The sequence below is a fragment of the Apodemus sylvaticus genome, chromosome 7 (genome assembly GCF_947179515.1).
Source record: "Apodemus sylvaticus chromosome 7, mApoSyl1.1, whole genome shotgun sequence".
Taxonomy (NCBI): domain Eukaryota; kingdom Metazoa; phylum Chordata; class Mammalia; order Rodentia; family Muridae; genus Apodemus; species Apodemus sylvaticus.
The window spans coordinates 95,472,329-95,487,171 of NC_067478.1; the positions used below are offsets into that span (position 1 = coordinate 95,472,329).

At 47.2% G+C, this 14,843-nt stretch overlaps 1 protein-coding gene across 2 annotated transcripts in view; it reads left to right on the forward strand.

Annotated features, from left to right (window-relative positions):
- The window catches only part of Pknox2 (PBX/knotted 1 homeobox 2), a 262,123-nt gene extending 255,444 nt beyond the window's left edge, over window positions 1-6,679 (forward strand). For both annotated transcript variants that reach the window (XM_052188700.1, XM_052188701.1), the window contains 3 exons: window positions 2,258-2,334; window positions 3,160-3,338; window positions 4,524-6,679. In XM_052188700.1, coding sequence (XP_052044660.1) covers window positions 2,258-2,334; window positions 3,160-3,338; window positions 4,524-4,756 — 489 coding nt within the window. In that variant the 3' untranslated portion in view covers window positions 4,757-6,679. The remainder of the gene's footprint in view (window positions 1-2,257; window positions 2,335-3,159; window positions 3,339-4,523) is intronic.
- Window positions 6,680-14,843: the final 8,164 nt, after the last annotated feature.

A 14,843-nucleotide genomic window follows, 5' to 3' on the forward strand; every position in this document is an offset into this window, starting at 1 on the left:
GGTCTAAAATCCCATCCATCGCAGAACACTAGATGAGTATTGAGCCATTGTCATTCTTCAAGAAGGCGGAAATATGTCGATCTGTGTTTAAGATACTCTATACTTCAGGGCCAGAAGCAGAGCCTCCTTAGAGACAGGAAGCCTCATCCTTCCACAGTAGACTAGGATTCTTCCCTCTGTGGGGCCCTAACAGGGGAATAGATGCCCATCCAACTAAGTCATGGTATAAGGCTCCTACCTTAAAGGCTTCTATCTCCTCTACTGGAGTAGTTTGGTTATTCTTCAAAGCCCAGTTCGGTCCCACTCCCTAGACATTCTCCCCTACCAAACCAATCCACTCTTCTCCTATGACCCAAAGAGCCTTGGTACAGATTACCTACAAAGGAGGTACTCCACCCCCACCCCCACTCCTCCTTTCAGCTGTGAACTCCTAACTTTCAGGTGTCTCTGACTTCTAGCACTCAGGAAGCAGCAGACATCCAGCCTGTGTAAGCTGATGACCCAACACGGCTCAATCTCATCCACATGACCTTCTTGTCCTGTCTGTTGACTTGTATACTCATACACATTGAGGTCATAGGACATGAACACCATTCATATGGCTGGTCTGGACACTATTGAGGTAACTTCTTATGAGCCAGAGTTCCTGCCTACGAGCAGCCCATAGCTTCCTGCTGGCTATTGATGCCCCTGTATGAGGAGCGAGATGCATTTATTCAGAGGCCTTGATGTCCACCTGGGCCTAAGGGAGCTGAAAAGGCCTCCTTGAGGATTTGCCCTGTGACAACGTTTCAGTGGTGCTCAGAAATGTCTGCAGTGGGAAGATGAGAAGACATCAGTAGTAGCTCAGAATTGGAGGACATGGGGACTAAAAGGCTGTCATATGTTTTTGTTGTGTGGTCAACTCACACACCTGCAAGTTCTACATCATGTAGACTAAACTGAGTATGGATTGAAAATACTTGAAAAAATTGCACCAATCATGTACAGATTCTTTTTTCTTAACATTGTTTCCTTAAGGAATATGGTATAATGACTATTTATTTCTACATGGTTATCTGAAGTATTATCAGTAATCCAGAGATGATATTTGGCACCAAGGAGAATATGGATGGCCACCATATACTCTCTTCCTCTGAGCTTCTATAATGCTCAGTGCCCAGTTCTGCATAGGATGTATGTAAATACTGTGCTACGTCATGGAATGAGATTGGGCCATCCATAGGTACTGCTGTCTGTGAGAGTTTTTGAACCAGTTCTCCATAGATAACAGGGGGAGATTCTGGCAGCCATTCTGGCTTAGCTCCTTCCTGTGACCCCCGTGAAGTAGGATGGGAGCATCACCAGGGTCCCTGCCTGTCCATCCCTACACGACCTGATATTTCCCCTTACGGCCTCCCTCTGCTCCCTTCCAATTAGCATGAAATTGGCTCTGGTAACACTGGTGTGCCTTCCTCCTTGTTAGACTCTGAATATTGCATGAATCACGGGATCAGATACCCTGGTGTGGTGGTCAGGGTCAGAGGTGTGAATTGAAGCAACACCTGAATCTGATTGCTTTAGTCAAGGAACATGGAGGCCAGCGAAGAAACTGCTTTCCTTTGTCACTGCTAACGCCGGCGCTTCCAAGGCTGCAACACTCCAACTGCTCCCTCCGTGAGCTTTAAACAACTTGCCCAAGTCACCCCATCTTCTCAGCAAGACCTCTTTGAGAGTATTTAATCATTACACAGCTTAATACATTTGATTCAGTGAAGTTAAATTTATGGAAGCATTTCAAAGGGTTAAAAGGTCCTACAGCAGTAGTGTACCAGTGTATATATCCTGTCTCTACAGATGCTTAGTATAAATCTGGACACATAGTATATATAAATAACAATTTAGATTGTATTAATCCATCCCCTTCCCCATAAACTACCTACGGAGGCCTTTGGAGACCATTGTGAATCCTAGCTCTCAGAATGCCTGCCTTCCTGCCAGATCAAGTGAGAGTCAAGGGGAAAAGGGCCTTGCGATCAATACTGTACTGACTGTAGAAACCACCCTGGTCTCCACTGTATGGAACTGTGCTGGGGGAGCCTAGGGCATGTGGGAGCCTCTGTGTATACTCCAGACACATTGTCCTCAAGAGCAAACATTACCCTTTCCCTAGTTCTGGCTCCCAACCCTGAGCTGTGTCCATGTGTTGGGTATGAACACCAGGACAATCTGGCCACTGTGTGCCCACAATTCCTCATTAGCTGTTCTTTCCTTTCAGCACCCCTACCCCACCGAAGACGAGAAGAGGCAGATTGCAGCCCAGACAAACCTCACCCTTCTACAAGTAAACAACTGGTGAGTTGGCATCACCTGCCCACAGGCTCTCAGATCCAGGAGCACATGCTTGGCAAGGGAACTCGGAACAGGGAGAGGAGATAGAGTGCCCAGACCTACCTTAGCCTCAGTTCCACTGCCAGGCCAGGCCTCTTCCCTTGTGGGCTAGATACAAGGAGCCAGAGTCAGTCTGGCCTGGGCTTCAACTGTAGCTTCATAGCGCCCTCTGCTGGGAACTTGGGTCAAGCACATTCATAGAAACGTCATGCGCTTGGGGGTGGGGAGGAGACACTGCCAGAGAATCTGAGCTCACCAAGCCCAATAGAGACAGACCGGAGGGAGGGTCTTGCATCAGATACCAAAAGTACATCCAGCAGTGGTTATCTGGTCTACCCAACTCCATGTGTGCTGAGACCAAAACATTTTACAAAATAAGCTAGGAAGGAAGAGGGAGGGAGAGATGCCTTTCTGAGCCCACAGGCATGGCGGTACCCTTGTCTGCTTCTGGACAAGATGGATGGAAGGTACTAGACCCTAAAGCTGGGCCTCTGCTATAAGTCCAGAAGTTGGTGATGCTCCCACAGCCCTTCCCTTTTCTGTTCAAGTCTGGTGGAGCTTGAACAGGAATTTCAGACAGTTCCTCATGCATTCTTCCCATGCTATCTTTGATCACTGAACCTTGGGTAATTCACAAACTCCTCACACATAGAGGGTTTTTACCTGTAGACTGGTACACCTGTCCAAAGACATTTGGGGGACAGTTAACTGTCACATCTGCTCACCCCTAACACTACCCATGCGACCCAGATGGTGTCTAATCAGGTCTTCCCCATCACCCCTGGGCAGGTTCATCAATGCCAGGAGGCGCATCCTGCAGCCCATGCTTGATGCCAGCAACCCAGATCCTGCTCCCAAAGCCAAGAAGATCAAGTCTCAGCACCGGCCTACCCAAAGATTCTGGCCCAATTCCATTGCTGCTGGAGTCCTGCAGCAGCAGGGTGGCACCCCAGGGACGAACCCCGATGGTAAGACCAGGCCTAAGGATGCTCTAGGTTGGGGCTGGTGAGGCCCCTGGGAAGCAAAGATTCAAGGGTGAATGTCTCCTTACCCGGGGTCCTGTCATGGCTTTCCACAGTGCTTTGTCCCAGTTTTTCAGAAAGCTTAATAAGAAGGGATGTTCTGTGCACACTTTCAGCTTGTTTTTGTTATTGCTATTGTCTGCCTTTTGTTTTGTATGAGACAGGATCTCATGTAGGCTGGCCTCAAACATCCTATACCGCAGAGGTTATTCTGTATTCTGATCCGCATGCCTCTGTTCTCTTAGTGCTGGGTTTCCAAGTACGAGCCCCAGCACTCAGCTCTCTTTAGCCAACTTAAAGCAAGCTCACGAAGGAATGGGAGAGGGCGGTCCTTGGAGTCAGTGGCTGCTCAGAAGAGCCCCTTTCTTCTCGCTCCTCATACTCCCGAGTTTCCCAGTACAGTCAGTATCTGCTTAGCTCTCCAAGGGCAAGGCCATCTATAAATACCAAGGCAGGCAGCTGGTTTGTGAACAGGGGCCGAGAGAAGCTTTGTTCTTCCAGTTTCTCCATCACACCCTCCATACATGTTCCCCAACATGCTGGCTTCGATAAACAAGGAATAATTTAATCAGCAAGACATTTCTGAAGTTGGTGAGTGAAGACAGCCGTGTGGGCACCAGGGTGGAGACACCCGTGCTCACGCATATCTGCGTGCGTTTGTCTGTACGCAGGATCCCCTGTGACACGTCGCCATCTGCTGAGGTAGATTAGGAATAAATAGAGGAGGTGCTGGGCAAGCTTTCGGTGCTGACGGGGTCTGGAACCCATGACTTAGAAGAGGACGAAGATGAAGACAAGACTCAGTTTCCTCCTCTTCAGAATTCTGTTCGGAGTTCCTGCTTTACAAGAGTAGTTAGAAATTTTAATTAATTGATTAATTAATTAATTAAAAAGTGCTTCCTATACTTATAGAGAGACTCCTGGGCATGCTGTCTGGGATGGTCCAGAAGCTAAGCAGTGGAGGGATAGAAAGCTTCATGTTAATGAATTGTCTCACTTGGGGTTTGGCGCTCTTACAAACAAGGGCCTCACTATGGCGTGGGCCAGCCCATCTACCCTGTCCATCACTAAGGTCACTGGGCCCAAGCAACAGCCCTTGCTTTGTCCTAACCATTGTCCTCTCCTGTGCAGGTTCCATCAACTTAGACAACCTGCAGTCGCTGTCCTCAGACAATGCCACCATGGCCATGCAGCAGGCAATGATGGCTGCACATGATGATTCATTGGATGGGACAGAAGAAGAGGATGAAGACGATATGGAGGAGGAGGAAGAGGAGGAGGAGGAGCTAGAGGAGGAGGCTGATGAACTACAGACGACGAATGTCAGCGACCTGGGCTTGGAACACAGTGACTCCCTGGAGTAGTCAGGCAGCCCGGATGGCACTGGTCACCGGGCAGGAAAGGAGTGTTGTCATCAGGAGGGTTCAGGGTGGGGGGAGGGGATACGGGCAGGCAGCACTAAGAAAGTTGGGCCCTAACTTCCCTGAATCATAGCCAGAGGAAATGCAGAGGAGACACCCTGTTCCTTTCCAACCACCAAGCTTCAGTGAAAACCTAGTCCCAGACCCTCAGACTGCAGAGCACTCCATTGCTGGGGCCAGTCAAACAGCCTGTGAAGATGGACAGTGTGAGATCTGGACTCACCAAATACCAGAGGACAGATGACACCCCTGGCTCCACTAGGAAAAGGATTTGATTTGTTTACAAGCACCGCCCTGAGAGGTGGACAGGTGCTGTTTGCAGAGCGGACCTTTGCTAAGGGGCAGACTTGGGAGAGAAGGATGAGAAAGGAGTCTAACATTTCCCCCCAGGAGAATTTGCGCTCCCTTGAAAGATGCTCATGCACAGGGGCGGGGAACCCAAATGCATAACCAGTGGCCAGAGGAGTAGGAAGGCCTGAGACAGCACCACACACTGCATATCAGAGTGGGACATGGACTGCACGGGGCTCTAACTTGCCCTACCAAGGCCCTGTCTCTTGGCACAGCGGTCATGGACTAAGGAGAGGGTGAAGGAAACCAAAGAGACTTCTCCCTCTCTTGGAAATATATTGTTGGTGGGTCCAACCTGAAGAGGTTAAGAGCAACTCTCCATCTGGGTCAGCTCGAGGACCAAGCAGGTGGCAGAACCTGGATCAGGAGCCATGCTAAGATGACTGTGGGGATCACAGCAGTTCCTAGGGGATTACATCACAGCTCCTGTAACAATAGGACCATGGTATCTTATTAGATGCACCTACCCTCAGATGGAGTTCTTCAGAAACCCCAGCCCCCTCCATAAACCTTTAAAGAGGTGGGGCTGGGGGTTCTTTCCACTCCACAGGTCTCCGTGGTATCCCTCTGCTCCCAAGCTGGCACTACCAGCTTCTGGCCTCCTCCTTCATTCTATTCTCCAGAGAAGGCAGAAGAAACATTGGAAAGAAGTGTTGTCCCCACGGGAAGCCAGGGTCTGAAGAAGGTGCTACTGCCTTCAGCACTCACCATGTCAGGGGCATAGCGGCCCGCTGATCCACACACACCATTGTGCTTGGCACCAGAGGAACTGGGGGTTCCTGGGAGGAAGCTTCCTACCATCTGCCCTCACACACACCACAATTGGCCTCTGCTCCTCCTGTCCCCTCCCACCCTATGGCTGTGAAAGACAGGACTGACCACATGTGTGTTTTCCATTGGGTTCAATGTGATGGGTGTGCAGTTTCATTTGTGAATGTGCATTGGCCATCTCCTTCAGTGCTAGGATGTGAATGGCTATCTGACTCAACCAGAGGGGACCCTTAGGGCCTTCTGAGCCTTCTCCTCCTCTGCCTGGTTGGGTGGAGCAAAAGGATAGTCACTTTTCTGAGGTCTCCCGGAAATGAATGTATTTCTCCCCCAAAAGAGCTGATATTTAATGTTTTACTAGGGATTTTTGAGAAACAAATAACCTTATTTATAATCTGGGTGATCCAATCATTTTTTTACTCCCTTTTGATGCCATACCTAGAGGAAAGGCAAGCTTTTTGGCGTGAGACTTTTGCAACCCGCAGTGGGATAAAACATGTCCTCTTCTGGTCCGTTTTTCTCGTTAAACTACATACATCCACACGTAAATTTTTCCACTCAGCACCATGACAAGCTCCCTACTCAGCATGGACATGTGTGCATACGTGCACATGGATACACATGCCCACATTCTCCCTTCCAGCCCCTTCCACCTGCCTAATGTTACGCAACCTCCTTCTGATGTATCCACCAAACCAGTACTGAATGTGGCCGCGAATTTTCAGTAAACCTTATCACCTACCGAAATACTGATGCACCGGTCTCTCTTCTTGTGACCACCTTAGAGGTCCCTTAGGGCCTCAGTGGGATCCTGGGCCAGACAGAAACTGGGCCCAGACAGATCCTGGGCCCAGCATCTACTGCACTGAAATGACCACCCTCAGAAAGGGACAAAGTAGAGGGCTTTTGGAGTGACTTTTGTTAGCCTGTCTGGAAGGAAGGATGGTCCACTCTAACACATCTATCTGCTTTTTGTGTGTCTAAGAGCCTAGAGAGGACAGAGAAAGCTCTGTACTGCCCTCTCCTGACAGTTCTCTGCACTGCAGGTGAGAGCTCACTTCCTCAGCCCTCCTCCCATTCAGACCTTTGTATTCCTGCAGCCCCAGGACTTTATCATCCAAGCTGGTGCTGGCACAGCCTGCACGTCTCTCATATACCTACCGTCCTTTGACCCACTGGCAGAAAATGCTTGGAACCTGAAGAGAGGTGTAGCCTGGGCTGCAGCTTTAACCCTGACACTATGTCCAGGACAGGGTCTGTCCCAGAATCCCAGAGGTCATCTCTGCACTCCTTAGAGTCAGGCCAAGATGCAGAAGGGGTCAGAAAAGTCCAAGACGATTACAAGTCCATTACAACCTCACCTCCCCAAACTGGAAAGATGAAGAGCTAAGCACTGTAGAGCACATATGTTGTCCTAACCTTCTGAAGATGGAGGCAGGGGATCAGAAGTTCAAGGCCATCCTGGTCTTATCACCAGTTACAACACAGCCTGGAATGTGTGAGACCTGTCTCAAAAAATAAAACATAAGTAAAAAGAGAGGATTTGGGGAGACTTTATTATCATTTTAAGCAGAAGTTTCCAAGGAACACACACACACACACACACACACACACACATTCAAAGGACTGAAGATAAATGGCTCAGCAGTTAAGAGTGCTTGCTGCCCTTACAGGGAGAACCCAAGTTTAGTTCTCAGCATGAACTCTAGTCAGCATACATTTCTCTGATCTCTGTAGGTACCAGACAAGCACATAATACATGTAACATGCATGTGGGCACTCAAACATACAATTAAAATTATATATGTGTGTGTGTGTGTGTGTATGTGCGTGCATACACACACACACACACACACACACACATATATCAAGAAAAAAAAATCCCATGACCAAATTACCTGGATACTGTTAGCTGAAGTAAATATCAACCACTTCAGCCCAACATTCTTAGCTATATAAACCATACATTGTGTGCAATGCACATCAGTATAGTCAAAGCTCAGAAAGGTCCTGCAGGAAAGAAGACTGTTTAACTTTAGTTGGCCCTTATAATCATTTGCTACTGTTTCTGCTTCCTATTTTCAAGTCCCATATATTAAAGATTCTGCAGAGTCCACATCAGAAAACATGGCCCAAAGAAATTAGACTAGAATGGTTCTCCCACGCAAGGTCTTCCATCCTGGGTTGCCATCTTTCCAACCATGCTCCCAACTAAGAGGGGTTTGTGGTGTGGGCGGCTGTGTTCTCAGGAGGCAGCAAGTACTTTGCATAATCCAGATGCTACTCAACCCAAGAGATGTTTCCTGTGATAATGACAGAGAAAGGATATGGGAGGTGGGGTGGGATGAATTCCCTTAGCTCAAAGCCAAACTCTGATACTAGGGTCCAATAAACTGTTCAGTCTAGTTCGGCCCTTAACTCCTAGCCCACCAGGAAGGCCCTTTCAGGCTTGTAAATCCTACTGGAGACTGAAAACAAACATCCTCCACCCAGAAGCCCCTCAGCTGATTTACACAGGCCAGATGCCGGCAATGGCTGGCAGCCTGCAACCTGCTCAGTCTTGATTCTAATGAGTTCTCCGTTGTTTCAGTACACACTAGTTAAAACCCTTCTGTGTCCTGGACTCTGCTCTACACACCAGGAATACAACTATGGGCAATGAAACCCTTCCAGGGAACTTGCATTCTAATAGACTGGCTTAGAGCACAAGCTGAGTATTCTGGGACATTGATCTCTAACTTTATCACAGCTGCTCAGGTCAAATGTGGTTTGCTCCAAACAGTTGCTTTTAAGATTTTCTGCACAAGCATAAGGTGGAGGATTACACATCTAAACATGTGAGATTCCTGGTCGCTCCTAAAAGTCAGGCAGTTTGGGACCCACATTCCTACATGCCTGTGATTGAGGCAACGGAATAACTGCTGCTCTGAGATTCACTCTCCAAGTTATGACACCCCCACTCTTGTGGTAGCTCACCTCGGGCTATGCTGGAACTGTCCTTATGTAGCTGGTTAGTTATGCATTCTTTCCTTTCTCTATGATATCTAATTTGGTTAGAGTGTTTAGGTGTTTGGTTTGGTTTGGTTTGGTTTGGTGGTATCAGGGCTTAAACCTAGGGCCTTGAAAATGCTAGGCAAATGTCCTATCACTGAGTGATCTACCAATTCCCCCCACCCCTTCACATGTGTGTGTGTACTGAGCTTTATCCCAATTTTTTCTGTGTGTTTGTGTTTCAGTTTTGTTTTTCTTGGTCTCATTAAGGGACCGGAACAGTTATGTATACCAGGCTAGCCCCGAACTCACTGTGCAGTACAGGCAACCTTTAATTCTTCATCCTCCTATCTCAGACTCTAGTGCAGGGATTATATAGGTGCACACCACTGTGCTGAGCTAAATAATGTTTTATAAGAAAGGGAGTATTCCTTTAAACCCATTTCTTCATCAAAAATTAGAAAGCAAGATGGTCCAAGGTCTCTGCCTTAGAAACAAAATACTAGAAAAAATATATTGGTAGAAATGCAGATAGTCCTTTGTTGTGGTAAATCTCCAACCTAAATAAGCCCATGCAATGAAAACAACTCAATAGGAATACAAGCTGTGCAGACCTAACTGGGCAGACCTAACACTACACTACTCTTTTTTTTAAAGATTTATTTATTTATTATATGTAAGTACACTGTAACTGTCTCCTGACACCCCGGAAGAGGGCATCAGATCTCATTAAAGGTGGTTGTGAGCCACGATGTGGCTGCTGGGATTTGAACTCAGGACCTTTGGAAGAGCAGTCAGTGCTCTTCACCACTGAGCCATCTCTCCAGCCCTTTAATTTTATTTTTTATTTTTTTCCACTACACTACTCTATCCCCAGCTATGAGATCCCTCATAACTTGCAGTTCTCCAGGCCATGTGCTTCTCTCCATTTTCCTTCCTCCTCCTCCTTCTCTTCCTCCTCCTCAGTCTTCCTCTCTCTCTTCCTCTCTCATTCTCCCGAAAACTTTTCAGCTCCACCGTCCCTCCCACTCCCCAATCACTGGCTCTAGCCTTTATTTTACAAGTTAAAATGGGGAAAATGTTCACAGGAAGTCACCTGAGTACTCCTCCAGTCCCAGGCAGCTCCTCTTGGGGAAGCAGAATTAGCATCAAAATACAAACTGCTCCAGGGCAAATCCACAGCAGCCTTTACTTGCAGGGAACACCTTAGCTCTTGTGCCCCACCTGCCATTATGAACTTGACTGGTGATCATGAGCTTTGGGGGAACAAAAACTACCATAACCAGTGTTTCCCCAGGAACATTGCTCATAGAAAATAGACTTCAGGGACCCTTGAGATGGCTCAGTGGGTAAAGAAACTTACCACCAAGCCTGACCTTTGAGTTCCATTCCTGGGGCTCACATGATTAAAAGTGAGAACGGAGCCCTTCAAGTTGACCTCTGACCTCCATACTATGACCACATATGCTATGGCATATGTGACTCCCACACAAATAAATAAAATATTTAAAAATTTTTCAGAGCTGGGCATAAGCACACACCTGAAATCCAAGCATATGGGAGACAGGGGCAGAAGGACAGAAGAGTCTGAGCCCAGTTTGGGATAATTCAGCTTTGCAGGACACCACAGGTCAGGGGTTAAATATCAAGACCAGCGGAGAGTGCTGATTGTATTGTGCTGTGTGCTTCTTGGCATCTTATTTCTAGCCCACAAACGAGGGAAGTTTTATTACACCACTTTCAAGTGTATCTTCTACTTTTCTATTTCTCAGCCTCTCTCTGGGCCAATCTCATTTAGCCCCTTTGCAAATTAAATGCATCTCATTAAACTGAACCCATTTAGGACAATGCCCTTCAGGTGTGTGCATCTTCGTACATCTTTCATTTTAAGACAAGTGTTTGATTTATTTTCATCTCATTAAACTCTTTAAAATTATGTGCATCTCATTACACTCAGCATACTGAGATGACTTATTTCAGGTGTAGACATTACACCCAGCATTACCAGGCAGGAAGATGATTTTTTTTTGTTTCATTACAAGCCTTACAATTTATGTACATCTCATTACAATCAGCCATTTAAGACAATTCCCTTCAGTTGTATGGATCTCATTATACCTTTTCATTTTCTGATTTTTTTCGTGTTATTTATACAGAAGACTCACATCAGGTGTGTATGTACCACTTCTTTTTTTTCCCCCAAAGGCTGTTTTATGTATGTGAGTATACTTGCTCTCCTTAAACATACCAGAAGGGGCACCAGATCCCATTACAGATGGTTGCAAGCCACCATGTGGTTGCCGGGAGCTGAACTCAGGACCTCTAGAAGAGCAGTCAGTGCTTTTAACCACTGAACCATCTCTCCAGCCTGTGTATGTATCTCTGTTATTCATGTGCATTTCTGGGTGGTTATTTGCATTGTTGCATTGTAAAAATATGGACTCTATCAAACTCTTGAAGGCCAGCTATTCTGTCTTGTGGTCCTCTTATGGTGGCACAGACAGGAAAATTGACTGGATTCTCTGAGTTTAGTCAAGGACTCTGAAACAATTTCCTTTATTATACAGGGACCATCCAAACCAACTGCCCGGTTGGAGAGATGGCTCAGCTGTTAAGAGCACTGACTGCTCTTCCAGAGGTCCTGAGTTCAATTCCCAGCAACCACTATGGTGGCTCACAACTATCCGTAGTCGGGTCTGATGCCCTCTTCTGGTATGTCTGAAGACAGCAACAGTATTCTCACATATAAAATAAATCTTAAACAAAACAAGACATCAACAACCACCCTTGTTTGCACATTGAGCAGGTAGAAAGTGTCTAAGTTCTTAGCATCTCCTGAAGAAGAAGCACAGATTCCCACAACACCTGGGGAATTAGATGAGTAGTACTACAACATCTAGAGGGCTACATACTTCTGCTCTACTCATCCATCCGCCCATCCACCCATCCACCCATCCACCCATCCACCCATCCACCCATCCACCCATCCACCCATCCACCCATCCACCCATCCATCCATCCATCCATCCATCCACCCATCCATCCATCCATCCATCCACCCATCCACCCATCCATCCATCCATCCACTGGGAATGGAACCTGAGCTCTGATCTCTAAGCAGTGCTCTACCACTAAGCATCCTTTAGACTTGAGTGTGAATCAGTGGGTACACTGTCAGAAGGATGTGAAAAAGCTTTGCTGACTTATGAGGAAATCTCCCAGATCCCTCTATGCCTAGTAGTTTTTGATATCTCTCCTCCAACCTTGTCCTGAAGATTCTCAGCTGGGATATACCTTAGAATTGCTCAGCAGTAGTTTTAGAGTTGAAAATCAAAAGATTTTGGAGTCTGAACCAGGAGGTGCATTTTCAATAGCACCTCTAAGATTCCACAAAAGAATCTTCAATCACTTGGTGCTGAAAATGCTGGGTGCTCTCAGCCTTGCCCCATAAAGTTTGTGTTTGCAACTCAACAAGAATCTGAGTGAATAAACAAAATCGCAGACAGAGACATTTGAGTCATTCATCCATGGTATATAGGAATCTCAGGTCTGCATGCTAAGCATGGTGTCTCCTCCCACTCACTGCCCACTGCCTTCCAGGGACAAGACTGCCAAATCACTACACAGAAACAGCATATTCCTCCATTCTCCTCCCCAGATGTGAGAGCTGAGGCAGGAAGGGTTAAGTGTGCAGATGCAGAAATGTTGCCGGACTCTGGGGCTCACCAGCTACAGGAAGCACTTCCCTGCAGGAAGTCTGTGGTGCTTCTGGTTGTCTTGAATTCATCCCCCGGTTTCCAGCTGTTCCACCCAGTCCTGACACTGGAGCCTAATTCAGGCAGCATCCCTGAGTGACTCTGGGCTGCTTCGCCTGCTTCCTTCTCTGTCACTCCACCTGTCTCCTTGCCAGTGAAAATAGAACCTTTTTTCTAAGCTCAAAATAATTCTGACTTGACACCCTTCCTTTTCCACCACTTCTTGGGGTGAACCTGCTAAGGAATCAGAATATGCACACCTCCTGCCTGCTGTTTCATCTCCTCTTCTCCAAACCTGGGGGTCCTGGAGTTCTACAATCAGCCCCAGGCCTCCCTGGCCTCTCACCAAGCAGTATTTAATATGGATAGATAGTTGGGCATCTGCTCAAACCTGTAATCTCAGCATTTAGGAAGCTGAGGCAGGAGGATCATAGCCCAATGCTAGGCCAGCTTTTGTTACATAGAAAGTTTGAGGTTAACCTGGACTACATGAGACCATATCTCAAAACAAACAAACAAACAAACAAACAAAAAACCACAGAGGCAGTGAGAGTCTATGAATTCAAGATCAGCCTCCTCTATATACATAATATGTTCCAGGTCAGCCAGAACTATGTAGAAATTAGTTTTTAGATTAGGAATATGACCCAATGGAAGAGCAAGTGTTTAGCATAGATGAGACCCTGGGCTCAATCGCAGCCCTGAAAGTAAATAGCCCTGGCTATCCTGAAACTCACTCTGTAGACCAGGCTGGCCTTGAACTCAGAAATCCACCTGCCTCTGCCTCCCATGTGCTGGTATTAAAGGTGTGTGCCACCACTGCCCAGCTGAAAGTAAAATGATTTAACCCAACATGTAGTGCAGCTAATATTCAAGTCCAAGGTCAAACACACTCCTTTTATGAGATAGTCTACCTCCCTAAACCTTGGCTTGACCAGAGCCAGCCTTCAGGGCTAAGGAAAAGAAAGACCTTTCATCTCTAAAGACCTAGGAGGTGTTTGCCTCCCTGAACAAGCCCCCACCTGTCCCCCACAATGGCCCTTGGATGAGACAGCACTCAACGATGTCAATTGCAGCCTCCCTCTGCCTTCCCACAGCAATCTCCCTTTGGGAAGCAGCAAGACAAAACCCATGTTCTCTGAACTTAGAAAACAGCTTTCCACAGATCTCTGCTGAGTGGTAGGGCAAGTTGGGAGGGCGGGGTCAAGAAGCTGGTCTTTGAAGGTCAGGCTGCCTGGGATGGAGGAGTAGGCCAGGGCCCTTTGCAGATGGAAGTTTATGGTCTGTGTTTGTTGAGTAGAGGTGATGTGGAAGGGACAGACAAGAATTCTCCCCTGACCAGTGTAGAAAGCTAACACCTCTCCCCCTGGCTGGGAGATCAAGGCTTTTTTTGCACCATTTCTGGGCACAAGGACACAATCAAACTGGAAGATGGAAGAACAAACCTCTGGGAGTTTTTGGATGAGCTGGCATAGACCAGGTGCTCATACAGAAAGGGGAGTCATCTGAGAGCCAAGGCCCTGGGGCACTGTCAGACCCAGCAACACTGGTGGCGGAGGATAATGAAATGATTACATTCAACGGAGAGAGGACAAAGGATGAAGTGAAAATATGTGCTGGACAGGAATGCAAACACCTGGCTCCTCATTTCTTTCAACACAGGATTCATTTTCCTGTTCTTGGACATATGAGAGCAGGGACAGTAGGGAAGGAGGAAGGATGGGAGGGGAGGGAAGGAGGGAGGGAAACACACACACACACACACACACACACACAGAGAGAGAGAGAGAGAGAGAGAGAGAGAGAGAGAGAGAGAGAAGTGCTTTTGTCCCTGGGGTTTTTTTCAGACAAAGCTATTATCGAAATGCCAACCTGCTCCAGCCTGGCCAATTTGCATATTCCATGCTGAGCTCTTGGAAGCAGGATGAATATGCATGAGGGCTTGGGTAGAATGTGAGGTTGACAGGCTGTGGGCTAAGGTGGCTCATTGTTCTTCAGAAACAAGGCCTTAAAAAGCCAAAGCACCTCCCTGGTCAGCAGAATGGCCTGTGCTCCCCTCCCAAAGGATAGAAGAGAGCAGACCCCAGGCTCAGACAGAAATCCAATGGATGATGATCCTCTCAGCCTCACAAAGAAATACATAATCAGGCGCCATCAAGAATGGG